Source organism: Hipposideros armiger, unplaced genomic scaffold (assembly GCF_001890085.2).
Source record: "Hipposideros armiger isolate ML-2016 unplaced genomic scaffold, ASM189008v1 scaffold_31, whole genome shotgun sequence".
NCBI classification, from domain to species: Eukaryota; Metazoa; Chordata; class Mammalia; order Chiroptera; family Hipposideridae; genus Hipposideros; species Hipposideros armiger.
This window is the reverse complement of record NW_017731381.1, coordinates 2,157,045-2,183,067: the sequence shown is the minus strand read 5'-3', so window position 1 is coordinate 2,183,067 and position 26,023 is coordinate 2,157,045. Positions and strand designations below refer to the sequence as shown.

The 26,023-nt window shown below is 43.9% G+C and overlaps 1 protein-coding gene across 1 annotated transcript in view; it reads left to right on the top strand.

Annotated features, from left to right (window-relative positions):
• PTPRT (protein tyrosine phosphatase receptor type T) overlaps positions 1-26,023 on the top strand; it is a 1,070,914-nt gene that overhangs the window by 942,756 nt on the left and 102,135 nt on the right. Inside the window, exon 16 of the mRNA XM_019636904.1 lies at positions 1,636-1,784. Within this exon, the coding sequence (XP_019492449.1) occupies positions 1,636-1,784 (149 nt within the window). The remainder of the gene's footprint in view (positions 1-1,635; positions 1,785-26,023) is intronic.

The following is a 26,023-nucleotide window of genomic DNA, read 5'->3' as shown; positions in this document are numbered from 1 at the left end:
ATCATACAATCAAACTAGAATTGATCCTAGATGAACTCCTCTAAAGTACTTCTAAGTCTGGGTTCATCTCTCATTTAATACCTATGACAGGGAGATCATTATCTCTTGAAACTGCCTATTTCATGATCAAGTGAGCTCAACTTTGGAAAATTATGTCCTCCATGGCACTGCGTTTGACCTCTCTGGGACATCTGTTCTTTCTGTGTGGAGACAGCGAGATTGAATGTGAAGCCAAGTCCTGTGAAAAAATGTAGCAAGAGACCTGGAAAAATTTACTTTCAATATATTTAATGTGCAACCGGAGCCTTTCATATCATAGGAACATAGTACCTATATTTAGATGCATAAACGTTGGCGAAACTCAGAGGGACCATGTTGGGTTTTTTATAAATATTTGAAGAGCTGTCATATGCAAGAGGGGTTGGTCATATTTTTATATCTCTTATGATGATCTAAGGCAAAGCCAGTTAACATTGAAGGGAAGTAGATTTCAAATCCAGATGAAGAAGAACTTTTTAACCCTTCAGCTCCCTGGTGAGGTATCCAAATCTCCATCATTTGATGTAATCCAGGGATTCAATAGTGAGGCTATTGGAGAGGGATTCAGACATTGGAATGTAGTGGGACCAAGTGGTGATGATATAAAAAGGAATAGCAGCTGCCACGTGTTGAGTGTTCACTTTGTGCCAGGCACTGTGCTCCGTGTATTTCACACACTATCTCATTTAATCCTCCCAGCCCTAGGAGGCTGGTCCTGTTATTTGCCACAGTATACAGGAGAAGAGCTCAGAACTTAAAGAGGTTTAGGAATTTGCCCTGGGCTGTGCAGCTGGCAGGTGGTGGAGGTAGGATATGAGCCCAGGGTGCTGAAGCCATAGCTGAGGACTTTAACCTCCAGTGCACAGTGTCGGAATAAGCTGGAGAATTTGATGCCCGTGCTCTACCTCCATGAACCTGGGCCTCTGTGTTTTGTTCTGTTTTTATTTTTAGCTCTCCAAGCGATTCTAATTTACACAAGAGTTTGAAAACCACAGCTCTAAACTAGTATTATTATAAATGCCCACTGGTTCTGAGGGTCTGTTATTCCAATGGGAATAGCTATGCCTCAAGTTCAACTTTAACCTTTTCTCCTTTCGAGCTGCAAGACTGACTAACCACCACCCTCAGCCACCATCAACCACCAGCCTTTATTTGAATCTACTGTTGTTTGGTGGGTTATTTCATGAGCTCGGTCCCTGCAAAGGGCCAGACTCCTTTTAACTCTCATTCAGAGCCATGGGAACAGGAAGATCAATCAGGCCCGTCCCTCCCCTTGACAGGAGAGTAAGGGAAGCGTCATGCAAGTCTCACTGGTCGCCCGTTCTAAGCTCAACTCAAGGACACACCTGTAGATGGGGATGAGGCAGGATAAGTCTCATGTTTCTGAGCAAATAGTAGCCACTGATGGTTTCAGAAGGGCTTAGGTTCATCTCACCTTGACATTGGAGTATCCAGCTCGACTGTGTTTCTGGAGACTAAACCGGGTCTGGGGCTTGAGGATGCCGGGCGGGGGAGGAGAGCCATCTGACCTTCCCAAAGCTTTCATGCCACCGGCACCGTCTGACTGTGATTTTTCCCCTTGCACATGTCCCAAAGGAAGCTGGCCAAGAAACAGAAGGAGACGCAGAGTGGAGCCCAGAGGGAGATGGGGCCTGTGGCCTCGGCAGACAAACCCACCACCAAGCTCAGCACCAGCCGCAATGATGAAGGCTTCTCCTCAAGCTCTCAGGACGTTAACGGATTCAGTAAGTTGAACCTTCAGTAAGGGGACATCTGTGGCCCAGCTCGACCCTGGCGCCTCTGCTGAGGACCCCTCACAGTGGTCAGGGGCTGTAGGGTGTGGGGTTAGGATGCTTCCCCGGGATGGTCCAGGATGAAGGCTCTCCCTGGCAAACACTTAGGGCTGCCCAACCTGAGGTGAAAAGGAGAATTTAAGAATCTACCTTAAAGCAGGTGGAAATGGGAGAAAGTCATTTTAACTGCTTGTGGACGTCAGTGGAGACAGGTTAAAACTCATAATAGTGACAAAGGAGGAGGAGGAGGAGGAGGACATGGTTATGCCCTTAAGGAGAAAAACATGCCATCTTGAATTGAGTATCTTCCAGTTTTCAAAACAGCATGTCACATAAACCATGTAAGGTAGATGTGTCATGGAATATTACTGTCTCCTTTTTGAATGCTTAGGAAACTGAAGCTCAGAGAAACGACTTCTCCAAAGCCTCATGGCTGATGAGTAACATATTCAGACCCGGAAGCCATGCCTCCCAAACCTTGGCCAGTTCCGAGCTGCAGCCACTGTTCCCAGTGGCATTCGGCCAAGAGCACTGAGCCCTCCCGTAGAGTTAATGAAGGATCCCAAGCCAACAGAAGTGACTCAGATTTCAGGGTTGACCTTCATCCAAAAGACAACACCCAACTGGTGACCAAAAGTTACCTTGGCAATCAAACTCAAGAGAGTTGACTGTTCATCTTATCTTTCTGTAAATCAGTTCTTTTCCTAGGTTTCATAGCTTGAGTCCCCAGCCTCTGCCCCACATTAGAGGATGCAGGACACCTAAAGCAGCGGTTCTCAACCTGTGGGTCGTGACCCCTTTGGGGGTCGAACGACCCTTTCACAGGGGTCGCCGGGTACTCGTATGTGGGCGTATCTGCATGTGGGCCTGGAGACGGATAGAGGAGCGGTGTCTCGGTTCCTAAGACCATCGAAAATATGTGTTTTCCGATGGTCTTAGGCGACCCCTGTGAAAGGTTGAGAACCGCTGACCTAAAGGAATGTGAGTGGGGACAGATGATCACACATTGCGTCAGCGGCAAAGGGAAGACGCCACATTTTTTAAAAGTCACTTTAGATACGATCACTTTGGGATGATGGGGCTCTATGAGAGGATGAAGAAAGGAAGGCAGCAAATATTTCTTGACCACCTTGCCCCTCATCACAGCCAGTGTTAATATTACCATTTTATAGATAAGGTACCCAAGCCTCAGTGTGTTTGGCTGACCTTCCCAGCGTTCCGCAGCCTGCACCTGATGGATCCGGGGTCTAAGGGTAACCCTGACCCATGATTTCTAACCTCCAGCACAGAACCAACCCACCTGAGGCAGTTTTCAAACTATACGCACCTGGGCCCCACTCCTTACCCACAGAATCAAAATCATCCGGCGAAAGAGGGGTAGGAAGGCGACCCGGGGAGGGTGCGATGCAGATGTTGTAAAAGCCACTCAGTTCTTATGGGCACCTTGGTTAAGAACGCTGAACTTCAAGGGAGGCGGTGGCTTTTTCAAATATTGACGTGCTGCCTTGGGAAAGAGAGACCACTTTTACACCTATAAAAACATTGGAAAAAAATAGTAAAATGAACACTTATATACCCTGTACCTTGATTCACCCATCACTCACATTTGTGATATTTCCTCTTCCTCCCTCTCCCTAACTCCCTTTCTCTCTCTCTCCATCCCTCCCTCCCTCCGTGTGTGCGTGTGTGTGTGTGTGTGTGTGTATTTTTTCCCCCTGAACCATTTAAAATCAACTTGCAGACATCATTACACTCTACTTCCAGAGAATTCATCATGTTTCCTTACAACTAGGACAGCTCTTCAACACAACCCCAAGAAAATTACCTTACCTGAGTAATGTCACCCTATTTCCATATCTAATATACCAGCCTATAGTTGAATTTCCTTAATGGCCCTAAAATACTTATTATCGTTGTTGTTATTGTTTTAATCCAGGATCCAATCAAAGTGCTCAAATTATATTTGGTCAGCATGTCTGTTTATCACCTTTCATCTAGAACAGCCCTCCCACCTTTATTTTATCTTTCAGGATGCTGACATCTTCGAAAAGTTTAGGCCGGGTGTCCCATAGAGCATTCCACAGTCCAGATTTATCTGATTTTATTTTTCCATCATGATTACACTCGGGTTAAACATGTTGGCAAAACTACGATGTAGGTGATGTCGTGTCCACCCCTTTGTAGCACGTCAATAGACACATGCTATCATTTTACCCATTATGGGCGATGCTAAGTCTGAGCGCGTCTTAAGGCTGAGTAACAGCTTTTAAAGAAGACAAAGCCTAATGGCACTTACTAATTATTTTCATGAGCAAATATTTAACTTCCGTTTTTCTCACAGTACACATCAAGTTTGCAGCCTGCCTAACCACAAAGCCAGTCCTTTTTCCATCCTCAACTCCCCTGAATTGCTGGAATTCCTACACCCCGTAAGGACCAGGAGAGGCAGCAAAGGGTTGACAAGGAAATGGGCTTGGTAGGTCCTTAAAGAAAGACCCGCCCTGAGCACCAGAGCCTCTGGCTATATTAGCTCATCCCTGACCTCCTGCAAGTAAGTTTATTAGCGAATCTAGCTGATAGGTTATACTGACCAAGTGTTCCCCTTTCACTCCAAACCTTTCCTGCACAGGCCCGCCTTTTTTTCATTTGTAAAAATGTCCCAGAGTACTCTGAATGCCAAAAAGATTGTGGTCTAAGGTCCATGACAATCACTGTGACCTCCAAGTTATAGGTATTTGATCTTAAGCTTTCCAATCTGAAGTGAAAACCTGGGTGACACCAATTTCTTGGCTGTCAAGAGGAAACGTCACCACCATTTTCCCCATGGGCTACAACTTAGACCCTTAAAAGGAAAGCACCCAAGACTGAGGTAGATGAGCCAGCCAGAGAGGAACAGGAAACATGTCATCTAGAATCTAATTAGATACTTTAAAGTCCAGAGACAGTGTTTACGAATGATTGATACATGTGTGTGTGTTATATAGATGCACACAGACCTATACACATATATTTACAGACATATATGTATATTCATTATAATGATAGTGTTTTGAAAAAGAAAAACATTTTGATGTTACACTCAATTAAGAAATTTTGCATTTGTTTGACTCAATCAATAATTTAGGATTCCTGTACGTCTAGTGTCCTCAGGTTACAGCCACAAACATGACCTGGGGGTTCTTTTGAATGCCCTGGAATGCATCAGGTACCTGTTACAATGCCTGTAGAACCACTGGAATAAGATTTGAGGAAGAAAAAAAAAACATGTAAGTAATGCTTACACTGGAGATGTAGAAATTGCTTCTGAAATCACCCTGATGTCTGTAAAATTGAATCTATTTTTGAGGCATTAGGGAAGGGGCTGTCTGGTTTCTGCATCAGTGTGTTTAGGAGGCCCTGAGATTATTTGCACATGTTGAGGGAGCACTGAGAAAGGCAGAGCACAAGAATAGATGTCACATTGGAAAAGATTACAGGAGCACGTGCCCTGAACAATTATGTCATTATTGAGCAGGAGGACCTTGGCTGATTCAAACTCTGCATCTCCCTGCAGAGGTTTATTTTCTGGGCTTTTCTAGTCCACGTCACTGCTAAATTCTGCAGTATCCATTCAATCAAGCCTCCCAGGTTGGGGTTAGAAACAACGACCTCCAGGTGGCAAGAGTGATGGGACTTTGTTATATGGGCCATGGCTTTGAAATGCTTTGAATTTCTTGAAAGAAGGAGAGCACATCACATTTCAAGGACAAGCCATGTGAATTGTTTTCAGTGTAAAGAAAGGCTGACTTTAATTAAGTAATCTGATTTTGATCTTCTTGCCCTGTGTGCCTGATTTTTTTTTTCTCTGAGATCTTTTCACTCACTGGGATCATTTTCTGGGACTTTCTTCTGGTGCTTTCTTTTTTATATTCATGCTTCAACCTTCTTTATATCTTTTACTCATAGTGTCATCTTCTCCATGTTCATGTTCAGTCCAAGTCAAAATGCTTCAGAGCAAAATCCCTGTAGAGTTCCTATGATGTGGGCCTTGGTTGTCTGCCCTTCCCACAATGGCATTTGACGGACTCACTTGCCCATTGGGTACCATTAGTGAAGTCCATCTTTTTTATGCCTCCATTCTGTTGAGGGTCTCATGTCTGGTGGGTGAAGGCAATCCATCTCTAAGGAGCCTCAGACACTGGACCTCGAAGCTCTTTGCTAAGAAAGGAAACAAGCATGGTTGAGGCCTCAGAGGTCAGATTCAATGGCCGTTTTCTGAGCACTTAGTGCATGCCTGCCCCTGTGCCATGAGTCTTGGGCACAGTTTGGGGGAGGAGATAATTACAAAAATAGATAAAGCGGGGTATCTTTTCACAAATAATTAATGTTTCTACTTATAAGTTTTCCACAGTTTACAAAATTCCTTTTGCAAACCACTGGAATCATAGATCTTTATTCCTGCACTATGAGATAGCTAGTAGGTTTATTATTAATATTACCCTTGTTCTACAGATGAGGAAACTGAGGGTCAGAGAGCCCCCATGCCCCAAATCACACAGATAATTGCACAGTCATGATAAGGGTCCATTTCTCCTGACATTAAGTTAAGTTCCATCCACCTAGCTCTGAAAAGAATTGGGGAAAATATCCAATAAAAGTACCTACAATAAAACATAAAAGAAATGAATAATCAGTATCAGGAAAACATAAATGAAGATAATAAGAAGGTGATAATACAATGTAATTATATTATGTTAAAAATTAATCTAAATATTCAGGCTAGTAACTTTCAAATCCCAGTGTGGCTCTGAGCTTCCCAGTAGCAAAAGAGGAAAGTCACTTTTATGGGCACCTACTATGTGCTAGATCTTATGCTTTACATAAATCTCATGCTTAAGCCTTCTAGAAACCCTATAAATTAAATATCATTCCCATTTTGTAAATGAGGAAACTTAATTTCAGAGAACTCAAGTAAAGAAGCCTAAAGCCACAAACACAAAGAGTAGGGATGGGATTGAAAGCCAGATGAGGTTATCTGACTCCAAAACCATGTTCCTTCTCCTGTACCATCACTGGTAGTCCCCACTTACTGGTCTCATGGAGTGAGGCCGCTGAGGCTGGAGGAGAGGTTGGCGCTGCTTCTCTCCCGATGGTCAGCCAGCCGTTCTACCAGGTGGGCAGAAGCTACTGCTACAGCTGTGTCCTGCAGGGCAGCCTGGGGCCCGGCACTGGCCTGCAGCCAATCAGATTTGCATAAGGTGCCAGGCTCTGTGATAAGCATGTTCAAATATGGCATCTTAGTCCATCCTCACAGTAACCCCGCACAGTTGGTATGTTTGTGAAACCAATTTTACAGTTGAAAAAACTGATGCTCTGAGATATTACAAGACCTTTCTTAAGTCACATGATGACTACATAGTGAGGTCTGGACCCCAAAGCCGATGCTCTACTTTCAAAACCAAGTGTCTTTGTTTTGCCTCTAACCTTTAACTTTCTCTCTACCACAAAGCTGGGTTAAGGAAAGAAAGGAGATCAAGGTGAACATAGCCTTGCTGGCTGGGAGGACAGTACCTCCTCTCGGTTCCTCTGTCCACTTCAGAGCCTGAAACTCCTGTGGCAGGAAGTCACCCGCCCAGAGGCAGGATCTGTGGGAACTGTCCCGCCAGGAGCTTCTTAGGAAGTGGGACTGTAGACCAAATGTCCCATCCTCAGACATTCCTGAGCTGGACCAAGCCATGGATAGACAGAAAGAGAGATGAGCCTGGAATGGCCCCTGCCCACAGAGAGCTCGAAGCCTGGTGGGGGAGACAGATGGTACATCAGTGGGCATCTTTGCACAGCCCAACAGGGGCTGCAGTCGCAGTCTGCAAACAGAGCCACAGGCCCCTTCCCCTGCCTTGGTACCTCCAATGTGACCAAAATTATAGCTGGTAGGCAGCACACAGTAGCCTCGGGAGATATTTGCTGCTGATGAGGAGGTTGAGCCCAGAAGCCTGGTACCCTCCCCGTGTTTCAGCCCACAGACTTCATAAAAGGATTCTCTTGTGAGCAAATCAGGAAATGTTCAAGCTCAATACCCCCACAGGGTGGTTTAACAGAGATGGGACGGGCAGAGGGAAGCACCTGGCAAACTTTTAACCTGATTATTTTAGGAACATGTTACATAACTAACACAATTCAAGTGAGGAAGACAGGTCGTGACTTTAAAAATGTAGTGAGAATTGGCTGGGGTTATAGTAACCTCAGTTAGACTCCTTTACCCTTTTCAGAGGATGGTGAGCCAGCCAGAGAACTGGGTCTCTGGAAAAATTGGCCTGACCATGGCCCTTCCCAAGGAAACTACAGACTTGATAACATGTGATGTTAACGATTGCTAATGGTACCCTCCCTTTGTTCAGGGGCTTTGTTGGGACAATCGTTTTGTTAGGTGCTGTTCACGTATTAGCTATAATCTTCAAAGCAGTGCAACCAGGTAGGAATTACTATCCTGATGTCATAAATAAGGAAACCCAAACTCAGTGAAGTTAAGTACATTTCAGCTACCCCATCTTTGCAATACCCCAACTTCACCTTCCCCTCTTGTGCTTCAAACCTTTCAGTGGCTTCTTGCTGCCCCAGAGGTAAAAGCTAAAATCCTACAAATGAATTACTGGGCCCTTCATGGTTGCTGACCAGTACATAACTCTGATGACTGCCCACTCTGTGGCCCATCTGATACTCACTGAGATCTGTTTGAATGTATGGAGGAATGAACAAATGAATGAGTGAGTGAATGAATGAGATAGTCTAGCTCCAAGCCCATATCTGGTTCCAACTCTTCTGGCAGTGAATTCTGTCTTCTTTTAAGCTGAAGTCCGCTTTCTGTAACTTCCGTCCATTCTCCCTGTTTTTGCAGGGGAGTATGTATTATTGGTCAGCACCCATAGGCTGGCCCTTGTCTGCCCTCTGGTGTCACACGGTGTAATGAAATCAGTCATTCTCTTCCTGTGTCTCCCACCCCTCCCCCAGCTATTGGACTGCTGGCCACCTGCCGGTCCTTCCCTCAGACTAAGCAGCCCCCACATCAGCCATCAGCCTTCTTCCGGATGCATTTCTGTTTTCCAATCTGCTCAAAGTCTTGATTGGCACCTCTGTCTCCATTTGGTTCATGTCCTTGGAGTGTGTGGTGTCCAAAACAAATATGACCCTCTACACTGGGCCGAATTACCAGAAGTTCAGAGAGCGGCCTTCACCCTCATGCTGAATTCCAAACCTGGGTTCAGAATACACTGCTCATGTTTGAATTAACCTCCAAATGTGTGTCACATATCTGCCTAATGCAACACTCATAGCTTCCAACGAGGGCTGCCTCATTCAGCGTAGGTGAAGATGAACTTTGGGACCCAAGTCGAGGACCTTATATTTCCTCCAAGCTGTATCTTCTTGTTAGATTTGATCCTGTTATCCCAGAGTACTGAGATATTTTTTATTTCTGACTATTTCAGCCAATGAACTCACTTAATCCTCCCAGTTTGGGGCCTCAAAATGTAGTAATCATTAATATTCATAATACCAGTTATCATCTATTGAGCATTAATTGTGAGTCCATTTCCAGCTGAGAGTTTTATATGCATTGTCTTATCTCATTGGTATGTTGAGAGGATTCAAAAAGTGTAATGATGGGCTGGCCGAGTGGCGCGTTGGTTAAGAGCTGGCTTGGGACGCCAGCTCTGAGCAGCAGGGCCCCAGTTCGGATCCCACATGAGGGCCACTGACGCTGTGCCCTCTACAGCTAAGATGGTGAACAACAGCTTGACCTGGAGCTGGGCTGCTGTGAGTCACCCGCAATGGCATAGGCTGCAATGGGGCTGGCCAGCAGATGGTGTGAGCTTCCATGAGCTGCCGTGAGTGGCCATCCAATGGCCGGCGAGCAATCTGCCTCACCCGGGAAGAGAGCAATGGTAATACCAATATGGGCCAGTGAAGCGACGTCCTCCACAACTAGACTGAAGAACAAAAGGACAGCAACTTGTCTGTTCCCCTTCCCTGATTCCCCAATAAAATCTTTAAAAAAATAAAATAGAAGAGCTAAAAGAGAATACAACAGTAAGACACAACTTAAAAAAGTGTTATGATTATCCCTAATGATTTATAGGTGAGGAAACTGAGGTTTAAGCAGTAAGGAACTTGCCTAAGCCTTCATAGCTTTAAATAGCAGAGCTGGAACTTAAACTGGGTCTGTCTGACACCCCTAAGCCCACAGGCAAGACCACTCCACCCCACTGCTCTCTGTAAGGCAGATGTAATTATTCCCATTGTATAGAGAAGAAACGGAAGTCCACAGACATTGACTCTTTGGTTCAAAGCCACAGTTCTCAAAATGTGGTCCCCAGGTGAGCATCATCAGCATTACCTGGGAACTTTATGGAACCATATTTTGCAGCCCCACCCCAGGCCTATTGAACCCCAAAACTCACTGTTTTTAACAAGCCTTCCAAGTGATGCTGACACACATTCACGTTTGAGACTCACTAGCTCAGGGTAAAGCCCAGGACTATCTGACTCCAAAGCCCTGTATTTCCTGTGCGAAGTTATTGTTTGAGAACAATAGAGACCCAGGCAGGTACACAGGGAGAGAAAGGCTCTGACTTCCCTCCTTCTCCAGGTGGATGCACCAAGACAACATTGCCACTGGGAGGTGCTGGACCTGAAAGCTGTTAAAGCCTATATATAGCTGAGAGGGTCCCCAAGCCCAGAGGTCCCCTCTCAACTATCTCTGAAACTTTCTCTCCTTTTGTCTGAACAGCAAACATCCTAAAAGTCAGAGTGGAAGGAGTGGAAATTTACAAGGGAAAGCAATCATGAGTCACACAGTGAAACCGAGAGCTCGACAGAACATCGTGCAGATAAATTTTGAAAAATGCACAAAGTTCTCTTTGCGAGGACAATTATATTTTCTGGTTGCTCCTAAATTAAATTGAATCTAGGGGAAGCATTGAATGTTACAAGCTCACTACCTCCAGTTTTATTGAATATTTTACAGGGATTATTGAATATTTTTGCAATCATCCACTTGGCTGACAAATTAAAGGACACACTTATTAAGTTCCTGGCAACCCAGAGTTACATGGAATTGTTTATTCCTTGGAAGTGCCAAATGGAGATTTAACTGGCCTTGAGAAAGTAGACAAATTGTCCATCACAGCACTAAGCAGTTAAATTAAGACAAGTTTCAGGGAAGGATATTAGACTCAAAAAGGGATATAATAGGCCATCAAAATTAAAAAATTACCATAGACACTATTTGATCCCACCTCTTCATCTTAAAGATAAAGAATCGAGTGACAAAGAGTTTTCTCAAGGTCATTCATTGAGTCACTAGCAGAACCTGGACTAGAATTGGTGGCTATGACCACTCTAGTCCTTGTCGCATGGTCTCCTTCTGTGGAATGAAGTACCGTTATACGCAATAATGGTTTGTCTTCTACTATTTTCTGTAGACCCCTCCAATCCGATTTCTGCACAATCAGAACCTTCTCTAATTGAATTATACTTTTCATCTCCTGGTTATGGGAGTAGCTGAGATGCTCCTTTAAATATTCATTGAATGCCTACTATATGCCAAGTGTGTAGGGATTGTAAAGATAAATAAGACACGGTGTCTGCCTTCGGGGATATTACTGTCCTCTAAGAGGAGACTTGTAAGTGGATTAGTTTCAATAAATGTGATAAGTGGTAGAGAAAAGACATGTATAGTGCCCCAGAAACACTGATCATGGGCTCGGCAAGTGATTGATTCTGCCTAAGTGAGTTAGACAATACTATGTAAGGAAATGGCAGTTTGATTTGAAGGTGGTGAAAGAAGGTTGTGTCAGGTATAAGGGACAAAGGCTTGGAGGTATAAGGGGCATGGTGGGCTCCGAGAAGAGGGCTTGGTGTAAAAGGAGCTCTGTTTTGAGCACATATGAGCAGAGATGTGGCTGGAACACTAGCTGGAACCCGCCAGAGAAGAGACTTACATTTGTAGCCCACTTAAATTTACTTTCCAGGAAGGACAGTCTATTTGGAGATGAGAGTGATCCCAGAGTTAGGTGCCTTTACATGTTGTTGGATCGTGGCCTCATATTCTCTTTGATTTGTATAGATTCTGTTTTGCATGGTAGGTAAGTAGGGGCAGCATTTTATCAGCAATAGACCTTTACTTTGTGAGCTGGCCCAGTCAGCCCTTCTCAATACCCTTTCAAAGAGACCTCTGCAAAGCTGCAAAGCTGAAGTTGCTTTTGACAATTTATGCCAGGCCACTATATCTCAAGAAGAAAATAGAATTGTTCTGTACACCTCACAGGTGGTCCTGAATTACAACAGGGCACTTAGAAAGTGCTTGCTGAAGTAATCAGGGATAAAGAAGTGATGTTGAAAATGTGAATACATAGTTGCTAGGTAGCAGAATAAACCGAGCTTAGAGACCTTTTTTTTTCTCAGCTTAAAGCTACAGCCTTGATAAATTGAAAACACAGATAATAATTCTAGCTAATATTTTGTGACTAATTACAGGACAAAGCACTTTGCATGCATTGTCTCATTTCATATTCTCAACAACTCTACGGGGCAGGTTAGGAAAAGTAAGGCTCAGAGAACTTAAGCAACTTGCTCAGGGGCACACAGCTACCAAGAAACCAAACCAGGTTTGAACCTGGGTTTATATGGTTGACTTATCAGCAGCCCATCGTTCTTGAAACAATTCCTTTGCTTGACTTCTACTCTCCTGGTTTTCCTCCTTCCTCCCAAGCCATTTCCTCTCTTGCTTCTTATTGGTTCCTCCTCTTGTTTCCAACCTCTAACCATCAAAGCATCCCAGAGCTTAGTCCAGAATCTTCTATTTTCTGCATCTACTCAGCCTAAGTAGGTGGTGATGACATTAATTGAGATAATGAGCACAGGAAGAATCCAGATTTGGAGTAGAAGAGCCGAGTCAATCTAGACAGTGTAAGTTTGAGGTGCTGTTGAGTCACTGAAGAGGTGTCAGGTAGGCGGTTGAATCTGTGGGCCTGGAGCTCAGCAGAGAAGTCTGGCCTGGGGATATGAACGCTCGCTACATTGCATACAAGACGATCGAAGACTTTGCCATGAATAAGGAAACCGAGGCACAGCACGATGAAACACATTGCCTAGGGCCACTCAACAAGTTAATTGGAGAGCCAGAACATTGGAAAAAGGATTTACATATAGGAACGACTATAAATACGCAGTCAATTAAAGCTGAGGGCAACACGGGGGACTGTACAAGGAGCTGTGTGACTGGTCCAAGGGCGGAAACTTCTGGCTCAGAGTGTGTAAAGGAGTTAATGAGTGAGGTGGCCTCATGGTTGTCCACTTAGCCTGGATTATGGTAGGATTTCAGGATTTAAAGCAGAATTTTCTGATTCAAAGTAGAAATTTCAAAGACACTAAAGTCTGATTGATATGTCAGTGGTTGGGAGGGGGTCTACATACCATAGAATGTCCATGAAGGAGTCATAGGTTTGAGTCTGTCACCAAGGTAGAGGAGCCCACCTAAAGTTCTTGCCCAGGTGGCAGATTGTCCCATAGCCCACAGACATGGGCTGCAGGTGTAAGACAGGAAGTTGAGGATTGGAGAGGGAGTGTCCTTAAAATGGAAGGAAGTGGAAGGAAAGATAAGAGAGCTAGAGACCAGCAAATTCCCTCTGTCGCCTGTATTACCATCAACATCATTCTTTGTGTGGTCTCCCACATATTTCAGAAGGAGGGTGTTATTATGTGGAGTTACCCAGGCCAACTTTCGGTGGGGTGCTCCTGACTGTATTGAGAGAACTACCCACACTACATCGAATACATCTCTAACCCAAACCTCCCTCTAGAGCAGACAGATGTCAAGTGAAGAGATCCCCCAACCCAAATACTAAGTATTGGTGACACACACAAGAAAAAGGCAGTTCTACCCTCAAAAAGCCCATGATGTGCTAGTGAACACAAACAGTGATATGACATGATAGAGTCGAGACATACACGCATATAGAAGTTGGTAGGAGAGTGGTGTCTGATGAGAGGAAGCCGTCCTGGCCCATTAACCATGTGATTCATCTCCCTCCAGGATATTTACTTTTCACCTCACCAACCATGTGAGTTGACTGCCTAATTTATGGAGGCTGGCAATGAAAATAAAAATTCAATTTCTTGGCACTAAAACAGGAGGAGATGTGTTAGACATAATAGTAAAGACACATTCAGCAGAGATACAATATAGATTCATCTTGACATGTACTTTCCTCTTAGCCTCCACATCCAATTCGACAACAAGTTTTGATTATTCTACACCTTCAATATACCTAGAACCCCTCCACATCCACTGCCTCCATCCTTATCCAAGTTACCATCACCTCTTACCTCGATAAGATCCATAGCCCCCGAGTAATCCTTGTATTCACTCTTGTCATGCTCTAGTCCGTGTCCTTCTTAACAGCTAGGGAGAGCTATGTGAGGTGAGTCTGAACATACTGCCTCATGCCCTCTGGCTTAAAAGAATTCTCTGGTTTCTGATTGTTCTTAAGCTATGAACCATCTGACCGTACTTACAGGTCTCACCCTGCCATCCTTTCCCAGGCGCTCACATCTCACTGCCCCTTTCTCTGTGAGCTCCAGTCACACAGCCTTCTTCTCTCAGTGCTTCACCTCTTCCATGCTCCTTCTACCACACGGCTTTTGTTCATGCTGCTGCCATATCTTGAGCAGGGTGGGCAAGCTACAGGCTACTCCCTTTTTTGGTAAAGAAAGCTTTATTGAAACACAGCCATGCATATTTGTTTAATAATTGTCTACATATAGCTGCTTTTGTGCTATATCAGTAGACCTGAGTAATTGCTACAGAGAGCTTCTAGCCCACACAACCTAAAATATTTACTCTCTAGCCCTTAACAGAAATGCTTCCCAACTCCTCATCTAGAGCCCTGGCTATACCCGTGCTCTTTCCCTAATGGACTCCTTTAGATCTCAACTCATGGGTTTCTTTCATCTTGACCCCTTTGTCCCCAGAACAGTTTGGATTTCTTTGTTGGGTGCTTTCATAGAATTTTATCCCCTTTTTTTTCCTCAGCACTGACCTCATCTTCTAAATGTGTTTGTTTAAGGTCCAAACCCTCTGACAGATGGCAAGCTCCAAGAGGGAAGGGCCATTTGTTTTGCTTACTACTGTGTCCCCAGCATATTGCATGGTGTGTAGCACAGGATGCCCTAAAATTCTTATTTAGTTGTGTGGTTAGATGGGTGGATGTATAGACAGTTAGGACTGAAGCATAGCAATCCTATATACTAAGAATAAAAAGGAATATTTAGAAAGCCTAGTACAGCTAACGCTACATACGTTGTCTTGTTTTCTGCATCCAGAATTGAGTGCAGACAGAGAGGAATCAAAGAATGTTTCTTTGCCAGTCAGTTGATATCCAGATTTTAACATGTCTCCCACCCCTGCCACCAACTCCTAGTCTGCCAGCACTAAGGAGCATTTTTGCAAGCCCTTTTTTTATGGCTCCTGCAAAACTGGGAACTGCAACTCAAAATATCCTCAAGCATTCAACCATTGGCTGATCTGGGGATATGATACAGTCATTCCTCCAATTATAGGAAAAGTAGAGATAGCAGCTGGTGGTCTTCAGACTCAAATGAACTGCTATCTGGCTCAACCAGTGGAAGAAGCAAGAAAAATAGTAAATACAGGAAGCAGATGTAACACAAGACTGTGGTTCTCCATTGGCTGGATGGCCTCACGTGTAGCCATGAGAACATCAGTCATCTGGGAAGGCTCTGGGAGACAGTGGGCACCTGTCACGTGATTCAACCTAGATGGTCATGGAGATCTGGCTTTCCCGTACCACTTGTCCAAGGAACTGACATGTTTCTGTAGTTATTGATACTCGCTTACTAGGTAAAAAGGAAGGGTTTGGACCATGTCGGTGTGCTATGTGAGAAGAAGCCAAGATGAGTGGATAGAATATCAGAAGGAAGTGTACATTGGCTACTTCAAGATGAGGAAGGAAAATATCACAGAGGAGTTGAATTTTAAAGGCTGGGTGGTCAGAGTTTGTCAAGGAAAAAACACGTTAGTGCTCTTTGTTTTTGGTAACCCACCATGTCAACACTTAACGTCATGAAACAACAACCACGGTATTTAGCTCACAGTTCTGTGGGCCAAGAGTTTGGGCAGGGCACAGCGGGGGTATCTTGTGTCTGTATGAGAATGAGGAGACTCAGCTGGAGTGACTTGAGTGGCTGGGAAGAACTGGGTCAGCTCTCCAAGGGCCATATGTCTGGGGCTTCAGGTTTTCCTCAAGTGGCATCTGCTAAGGATGGAATGACCAAATGGCTCCTTTATTTGAATGTCTGACCCCTTGGTTGAAATGACTAGAACATATGGAGCTGGCTGGCATTGCCTTCCCTCTGTGTATCTAACTTAGGCTTCCTTGTAGCATGGCAGACTTGTGGTAACCAGACTACTATTATAGCATAATGGCTGGCTTCCCCCAAAGTAAGCATTCCAAGAAAGCCAGAAGGAAAGCCAGTCTTCTTAAAAACTGGGTCTAGGGGCCAGCCGAGTGGCTCGTTGGTTAAAAGTTAGCTTGGGAGAATGAGCTCTGAGCAGCAGGGCCCCAGTTTGGATCTCACATGGGCCAGTGATGCTGTGCCTTCTACAGCTAAGATGGTGAACAACGGCTCAACCTGTGGCTGGGCTGTTGTGAGTCGCCAGCGATAGCGTAGGCTGCAGTGGGGCTGCAGTGGGCTGCCGTAAGCTACTGTGAGTGGCCGGCAGCCAACGTGAGCTTCCATGAGTGGCCGTCCAATGGCTGGTGACCCATCTGCCTCAGCCAAGAAGAGCGCAATGATCACAATACCAACACGGGCCAGTGAAGCGACGTCCTCCACAACTAGACTGAAGAACAAAAGTACAGCACTTGTCTGTTCCCCTTCCCCAATTCCCTAATAAAAATCTTTAAAAAAAAAACTGGGTCCAGTACTGGCCAGCATCCCTTCTGCTGCATATCATTATTAAAAGCAGTCACATGCCAGCCTGAGAGTGGAGATTCAGGCTGTACCTTTCAATAGGGGAGATGGTATAGCTTTATAGGAAGGGATGGAATTAATGGTGGTCATCTTGGAGACAAACGACCACACTGTTCTAAAAGAAGAGAATACATGTACAAAGGCACAGAGATGTGATAAAATCTACTTAGCTAATACAGTCAAGAATAAACAGGAAGATTTTTCAAATCTCTTTCCACTTTGATTAGAATGATAACTCTATTACTAGCACATGGTTTGACAGGGTCTCTAAAGACCCTAGAGTCTAGAAAGAACTCTTGCTCTCTTGTACAGTTTCTTGTGAGTGTAAATGTATTCCATAAAATACAGAGTCCAAAAGACATCAATCATGTTAACTTCTCTCTAGGGCTTGAGAGAGAATGTGGGGGACAGAGAAAGATGGTCTTTTGGTCTCTGTCCAAGGTGCTGATCCTCCTTTTGGTCAGGGTGACCCTGACCCTTTTCTCAGGAAGTCCCTTCCATTGGACTTGTAATTATGAGTGCTTTGCTCTCCCAGGAGTCTTTGGAGTATTAGCGCCATGAGGTCAGTGGTGGGAGATGAACCTGGAAAGACAATTGAGGACTGTGTCCTAAAGGGTCTTGAAAACTAGAGCGTTGGAAATGTATTGTTTCCTGCAAGGAGCTAACACAGATGTTAAGAAGTGGAGGGGCAGGGTTAAGTCCAACTTTAGAAAAATCATCCTAGTAGCATGATCTTTCTAGTACAGTGTTTTGGAGTGGGAGTTAATAAGGCAAATAAAAAGTATTGTTTCTGCATATATGAGATTCAAGGAGAGTGACAGCACAAAATACTGGTGCGCGTGGAAACTGTGTTTTACACATACGTCCACACTCACACTCACACGTACACACATACCTGTTATAGAATTAACAGTCCCTACGACCCCGTTGGTGTGAGCAGCTCTTTGCAATGCAGCAGGTGGTAGAGAGAGGGTGCTCTCAACAACATTCCATCCTTGGAACTGTTGTTAAGTCCAGAAATATTGATTCCATCTCCCTGGCTTGCTCTGTATTTTCTTATTTAGTCAATATTTTGATGGTTTGGTGCCTTGGAATATTTGGACATGTTTGATTTTTTAAAATGACTGTCCTTATTCAGTTAATGTCTCATCGGGCCAGTTCAGTTTTTCCAAGGTGAAAGCCCCTTTTATCTTCAGGGCCTTTGATCTAGGTTAGATGAAATTCCCTCTGATCTACAGATGTGACAGAGGCTCAGAAACTAAGGGAGTCCTTCCAAACTAGCAGAGTCACTTCTGCTTCTGCTGCAGCGAAGACCCATGTGGTCCTCCACTGAGTGTTCAGCCAGCTGTGCCCTAGCAAATCCATGCCCTTGCAAAGCTGGTCCCAAGGCACTTTCTTATTAATACCCATTCATATTCTGTGCCATCACTCCTCTTTCAAATTGATCCATCAGCAGAGATTTACCTAATAGTTCAATGTCACTACCATGCTTTACTTACAAAATAACTGCTTGCCTAGTCGTCTCTGCAGTTTAAAAAATGCAAATCTCACCATGCCTTTGCCCAACTAAAAACTTGTCACTGGCTTCTCAGGATGAAGTTAAAATGCATCTCATAGCCTCTAAGGCTTAGAATGATCTGATTCCTATGTACATCTTTGGTCTCATCTTTGGCCACTCTCTGGGTTACTCAAGATAGTCTAGTGATATTGGCTTTCTTTCTATTCTTTGAAAACACTAAGTATTTTCCAACAGCATGGCTTCCACAGTTCTGTCCCCTCTTCCCAGAACATTCTTTCTCTCTATCACTTATTGTTTTTATCCCCTATTTATCCTTCATAACTATGATGAACTGTCACCTTTCGAGGGTTCCCCAGCCTCCAATCTAAATAGTGACCTTTTTTTTTCCTAATAGCACTATGTTTTGGTCCCTCATAGCATGTATCGTAAGTATTACATGTGAAAATGTTTATTTGCTGAAGAGTTTTCTGGTTAATGTCTGCCTTATTCACTAGGCTGTTAGCTGCAAAGTGCAGAGACCACTTCTGATGTGGCTACTGCTGTACCCCTGGAGGCCAGTATGGTGCCTGTCCTATGATAGATGCTTCATCAGTGTTTGTTGAATGAACCACTATGTTAATTTTGTGTTCAAGATGGAACACAATGATTCACTTTTAACGCTTCTATATTTAGCCAACTGTTCTCGTGCTCTGCCATGAAAACAAGGACCAGCAGGCTAATGGATGACTGAGGTGACTTTTAGGGTTTTGATTCCATGGCGGTCTGGGGAGACCAGAGGAGAGAGCATTGCACTAGTCTGAGAGAGGCAGATGGGGTGCACTTTGAAACGTCATTTCTTAGGAGGTTCTAATCTTGATATCTTTGTCCTAATCATTAATTCTAAAGGCTTCATCATCAAATACTGGCTTCCATGGCCTGCAGCCTTCAGTGCAAGCCTAGAAAACAGAAGGAACACACTTTAGAACTGCTCTGTGGCCCCTGCTGTCCCTGCCTTCATGACCACCCCTCTCTCCTCCAGGGGGCTCTATGCCTCCCACGTGTTTTCTTCCCCACCATCTGTCGCAGTCACTGCTTACTCTTCTCCAGCTGTATTCCCTTGTGTATTTTCCCAATGTCTGGGGAAATATGAAAAGGCAACCTACCCTTATGTATTAAGGGAGATGCACCATTGTCTTTAAAAAGGAAAGTAAACTAACATTTATTGAGCCCTAACTATGAGCCAGAGACTATGCAGCATGCAGTACATGTTACATCCTTTAACCCTTACAACCTATGAAGTGACAGTTATTAGTAGCATTAGCCTTTTTTCACAAGTATACAGATTGGGGCTCAGAGAGATTAAGTAACTTGCCCAATATCACATAGCTAGTAAGTGGTAGACCTGAGCTTCAAACCTAATCTTTCTCTTGAGTATGATCCTGCTACTATAATCTACTCACTCCCAAATAACGTGAGATATGCAGACACTTCTGAGGCCACTGGGGGGATGACAGTCTTTGATAGCAATGTCTTCAAATCCCAGGATATAAGCTGTTCCTTCCTCCATCTATTTCTAAGATTGCAGTACTCTCGCTTAACAGGCTTCAGAACCTTGCTGCCAGTCACTCATTCAGTAATGTTTATTCAACACCTACTATGTGCTAGACATGTTATATGCTCTCATGCTACGTCAGTGAATAAAGCAGAAAAAAAGTTCCTTGTTCATAGAGCTTACATGGTAGTGGTGGTAGGGAGTGGAAGAGAGAGACAGGAAATAAACAATGGACAATAAAAGATAAGAAAATTAGATGGCATTATAGAAAATGATAAGTGCTATGAAAATAAATGAAGCAGGATAGGTAGGGTTGGGAGTGGTAAGTGGGGGAGGGTTGCATTGCAGTATTACAATACATGAAACTGGACCAAAGACATGAAAAAGATAAGGTGTGTGTCCCATGTCAGAAGAACATTGTTTTTGCTAGAGGCTCCCAGGCAAGATGGTGTCTGATGTGTCCAAGGAAAAGCAAGAAAATTAAGACCATGTTCCAGCTGTAAAGGTCCAGAGAACAGGGTTTTAATGATGAAAACTCTGCACTATTCTTTGTTGGACAGGACTTGGAAGTCCAAACCAGTGGACCTCATGAGAAGCATGCACTTCTCTGAATCCAGAACCTTCCAGAAGGCACCATTGTAAATGGGTTAATTCCAGATGCTTCCTAAGGACCACAAAGACCCTTGTACCTATGAGGGCCGAGTCCGCAGCCATCCTAGCCTTCTGAAGCAGAGAGAAAACCCTATAACCTTTGACCTTCTTGTCCATGACAAAACACATGTCCATCTATAGAAACCTCTCCTGAAGCCACCAATTTCAGGACCTCTCCTTGGTGCTGATTCTGACCTTCCTTAGCCCAGTAAGGTCTGGCATTGAATCCTGCCCCCACTTTCCCATTGCTGGGTTCTGCTATGACTCCAAGCTGGCTGTACAGGACTATTCCAAGTCCTCATTTAGGTTAACCACCCATGCTGTGACCATGGTGGTTTCCCTACTCTGTCCCCATAATCTAGTATATTTTCCCCACTCAGACTTCTTCACTTGGTCCCTGCTTGGCAAGGAGCCCAGTGTAATGTCGTTAAGGATGTTGGCTGGCACAGTCACTTCTTTCATTGTTTTCTAAGAGCAGTGTTTCTTTTTTCAACTGATCCTAGACGGGTGAGTGTTTAGTCACCATTACAAGCCATTTATTTAGCATGAAAATTTATTAGTCCATTGTCGGGCAAATTTATCACACTTTTTTTACTTAGCAGAATCACTTAATTAGTGTTTTATTACTGGAATCGACTGTCAATTATGTGGCTAATTCATTTACTTAGGGGATGAATTTTTTATCTGGGTAAAGCTGTTCAAAGTGCATTGTTAACTCTTTAATGATTAAAGATTATTGTCAATGGCAATTGATGTTATAAGGAAAATGATATCGTTTATTTCCCTTGAAGTAGCAGATGTTGGAAAAATCTTTGGAAAAGTGTAGCGAGGGCAGTTTAGAAATTTTATGCACTAAAGATCTTTCATTAACTGAATGGTTCAGAATACTTGGCAAAGTTCAGTAAAATTAGCGGAGGGTTTTCACTGGACCCCTTGGAATAAATTATCATACTATAATCTTATACATGTATATGGCTGTAATGTCTATACATGCTTTCTCATTGATATCATTTCTTTGGATTCTCACAGAAACATTGGGGAGTGATGCTGGGGTTTGTGGTTGCCAGTGTCTGAGCTGGCCCCAATAACCCCCGCCTCCTCCCCTTGAATGCAGGCTGGATCTAGTGAGTAACTTGTAATGAACAGGAGATGACCAAGTATTGGGATGTAACTTTCAGTATGAGGCTATAAGAAGATCATGGCTTCCATCTTGGATGCTCACGCTCTCATTTACTTGCTCTGTGGGAAGGCAGCTCCAATATTGGGGGTTACCCTGTGGAGAGGTCCACTGGGCAGGGATTGGAGGGAGCATGGTCTCCAGCCAACAGCCAGCAAGGCACTGAGGCCCTTCCTCCAATAACCCAAGAGAAAATTATTTTCCAACAATCACATGAGTAACCTTGGAATCAGTTTCACTCCCAGTTGAGTCTTCAGATTTGAACATTATCATGTCTGATAGCTTGAGGGCAACCTCGTAAAAGCTCTTAAGCCAAAGGCACTCATGGAAGCTGCACTCAGATGTCTGACCCACAGAAACTGTGAGACAGTAGAAGTTTGTTATTTTAAGTTGCTAAGTTTGGGGATGGCTTCTTACGGAGCAATAGATAACTGATGCATGGCCTAACAAGTGAGATGTTACACTAATGTACCGAAAGCCTTCTGGTTAATAAGTGGTAGAACCAGGATTTGACCTTGGTTCTTGTGATACATTTCAGTAAACAAACCGTTAGAGGACCTTAAAGCTTTCACGTCCACACGTGCAGCTATTCAGAGCCTGTTTCTCTGTGACCGTAATGACCTTGTGACCTGCACACCTTCATTCCCACTGGGGTTCTGGAGAAGCTGGTTGGCAAGCTTGTAGGACTGGGGTTCTTTACCATGTTTCAATTAGGAATTGAGTCCAAATGCCTTTTTCTGGCCCCCAGTCTCTACCCCGTCCCCCAGTGAATCATTATAACAGTTTCCAAACATGACTGGCCCAAAACTAAAACTCTTATGTCCAGGGGGTGGGGCCAAGGAATGTATATTGTATATGATCTCTGAGTGACTCTTGTACCAGGGTTTGGACTCCGCTGTATTAAGCAAAGTAGGTTGCCATTTCAGCGATCACCTGCTATGGTTCAGCAGCTTAGGGTCTGCCAGGCTAACCCTTGATGTGCACACACTGCTTTATTACTTCTTATGAGAGTGTTAGGTATCTCTTCTTCCCATATTAAAGGTCATCAGCTTTGATCGCATGAATTTTTTTCTTAGTTGGTTTTGAACAATGCTAACCTGTGCTACCTCCCTCATTCATGAAGAGCAGGAAGTTTGCTTTTTAAAATCTTTCTAATGAGCAACTCTAGGACCCTTAACACATTGTATTTCTTAACTGGAGACTCCTTTAGGAACCATCCATTCTCTTGCTACTCGAAGTGCAGGCCCACGGATCGTCTGCATTAGCATCACCTGGGAGAGTTGGTCACAAACGCAAATTCTCAGGCCACATTCCAGACCCACTGCTTCAGAATCTGTGTTTTCCATTATCTCCTCAGAATGTGTATTAAAATGTGTGAAGCAGTGGTCTAATCCAACGCCCTCATTTTAAAGTTAAGACCCACAAAGGTAAAAGTAATTGTATAAGACAATTTAGTGGCAAAATCAGGATGGAAACGCAGGTCTTATAACTCCCAAACTGGGTTACTTTGGCTCTTTTACTCTTCTGTTGTCTTTGTGCTTTATTATTGGGTTGTCGGGAAAGTGATGACGCATTTTTGCAATGAAAAACATTGAAAAAATACGTCATGACTTTTCCAAAAACCCAATGTACCCACAAACTGCGCTTACGTATTCAGGGCATAGTTTCAAACTATGAGAGAAAAGGCTTTTACCGCCCGGTACAATGGCAAGCTCATCTCAAACAGCTGTTGCACATTTAAATTTCCTCTCCCAGACAAATGTAGTCATTTCACCTTCTCTTTCTTACATATCCGTGAAAGACAAAGTCATCTGTCGGGCTGAAGATTATACAGCCTGTCAACACTGAATTTCTCAAGTTTAGCGAAGTATTACTCTGCAACTGTGCTGTATACCTCTGTCTTATTATGATTTTGATGAATGAGAGAGAGGAAATAAGACAAGCCCGTGTTTTCGGCGTAAGGCATTATTTAAGGTTCTTTCCTTCCACCTCACGTGTTCCTATGAGGGAGTGGGTCCAACCCAAAATGCTGGGCCGGATGTATTCATACTTAGTGCGAGCTTGACGCCAAGGAGCAAGTCTACATCATGTCTGGCCCACGCTGAGGCCACAGTGAAGCTGTGCCAACCTTCAGTCTGAGAGAAGCACATTGGATCTGGGTGTGACTGAACTCGCCAGGAGCCCATCTGGGAATGAAATGCATTTTCAGTAAACGTGGCTTCTCACTCCCTACACCCACCAAGGCTGGTGGAAGGGCAGGTGTTTCCAGGGAGCTAAAACTTTTTAGAAGTCCATCCCTTCTAAGGGATGTAAGAATTACATCCCTTACCCTTTGTGGTTCGTCGATGTATTTCCAGGATCCCATACTCATTGCAGCTTTATGCTCTGACTTCCTAGTTCGATCACTAAGTGGCTGAGACCCAGGAGTGCCCTGTTGTCACCACAGGCCCGTCGCTTCTGACACAGCCAATGAGCTTCACTTTCGTGTTGATTGAATCAAGTTTATAAAACCTGTGCTGTGAAGCTCTGCTGTCAGCACTTCTGCTGTCTCGTTTTCCCACTCGTTTTTATGAAATTGTAAGACTCCCCCCAGGAAAAAAAAAAACAATTTTCAAGATTTTTTTTGTTTTGCTTTTTAATAGGGAAATCTTTTTTTCAAAGACAGTCATACCTAGACTATATTCTATTTTAAAAAACAGAGATTAAGGGGAAAAAAACATTTAGCTCTGCTGGGAGCAGAGGTGATGGAAAAATCCATGTGCATCACAACGCCCCTCAGGGGAGTGCAATTCTTTAGTCCACAGACGAGACACAACAGAGGTCTCCCTTCCCCTCTAGACCACGTGGGTGAAACTTCCACTTTATAATTTAATGAAAAGTGAAAATAATGACCCAACCATTGGTCACTTAAACAAGTAAAGACTGGTGGCTTTTTAACTCACGGCATGAGTCACAAGCACATGGCGATCACACAAGTAACACCCTCTAACACTAAGCAGTGAACTGCATGGACGGCCACATGGGGTGGCCCTGTGGGCCCCTGGATTATAGGGGCGTCAGGGAAGATGGGGCCCCAGTTTGTGGGGCTCTGGCAGACTTTAGGGTTACCCTGAGAGACATTTCTTCTCATGATTGCTACAGTCACCGGAGCCCAGGAACCAGCCCTCAGCCTAGAGACTGAACCTCAAAGGCCAGGGTTCTGTCACACAAAGGATCCTTGTGCAGGAACTGCTTCTGCGTGTGGGTGTGGGGGCAGTCATGGAAATCTACATACATGATTAAATTGCATAAAAGTAAACATGCGCATGTGCACACACTTGCATGTAAATCTGGTGAGATTTGAATAAGGTCAGGAACATATCAGAGTCAGTTTCCTGCTTGTGATGTTGTGCTCAAGTTATTCAAAACATTAACATTAAGGAAAACAGGGTGAAGTGGGCGAAGGGTATACGGAACCTCTCTATGTTATTTCTTAGGACCGCATGTGAAACTACAGTTATCTCAACAACAACAAAAAAAGAAAGCAAAAGCGGTGCTGGGCTGATCTGTAACTTCTGCCGCTAGCCATGCTCATCAGAGTCTTCAGGTGTGCTTCATAGTTTGCCTGGTCATCTACTCACTGGCCAATCTAAGCATGTGATCAAAGTGTTCTGCCCGTTTCTAGCAACTGTGAAGTGGTCTATTTGTGTCTTTTCCTTTCTTAACCATTTTTGTCTAATTTATTGGTGTTTTCAAAGGCAAGACCCAGCGTTGGCTTTTCTTCAGCTTCGCTGTTACACCTTTAACTTCTATTGTGTTCTAGTAACATCGGCCCTTATATTTATTTACCTACTTCCTACTTTCCGTGACTCTATTTTTTCATCTCTAGAAGTTAAATTTGCATTGTTCAAATCCGCCCATCCGTTTTCCATGATGGGTCACATTACTGCTGTGGTTCATAGACCTTCCATTTTCTCTTTGATCAATCCGAACATATTTATTTTATAGTCTCTTTGATTGGTTTATTATTTGCAATTTTGGGGAAGCATATTTCTCTGTGTATCATGTCTCCTGATTCTCCCTCATGGGTATAAGCTTCCTCGCGTGGCATGTCATCCTTTTTTTTTTTTAACCTTTGAATATAGGCATGTCATTCTTACTGTTTTATTTTTCCACTACGAGTTCATCTTTAATGGAGGCAGCTTGGTTTGTGGGAATTAATGTGTCTTGGATTATGCAAATACCTCTGTAAGGTGGTTTTTCATTGGCTTGTCAAGACAGGAGGGTTTTCAGTGATGTTACAT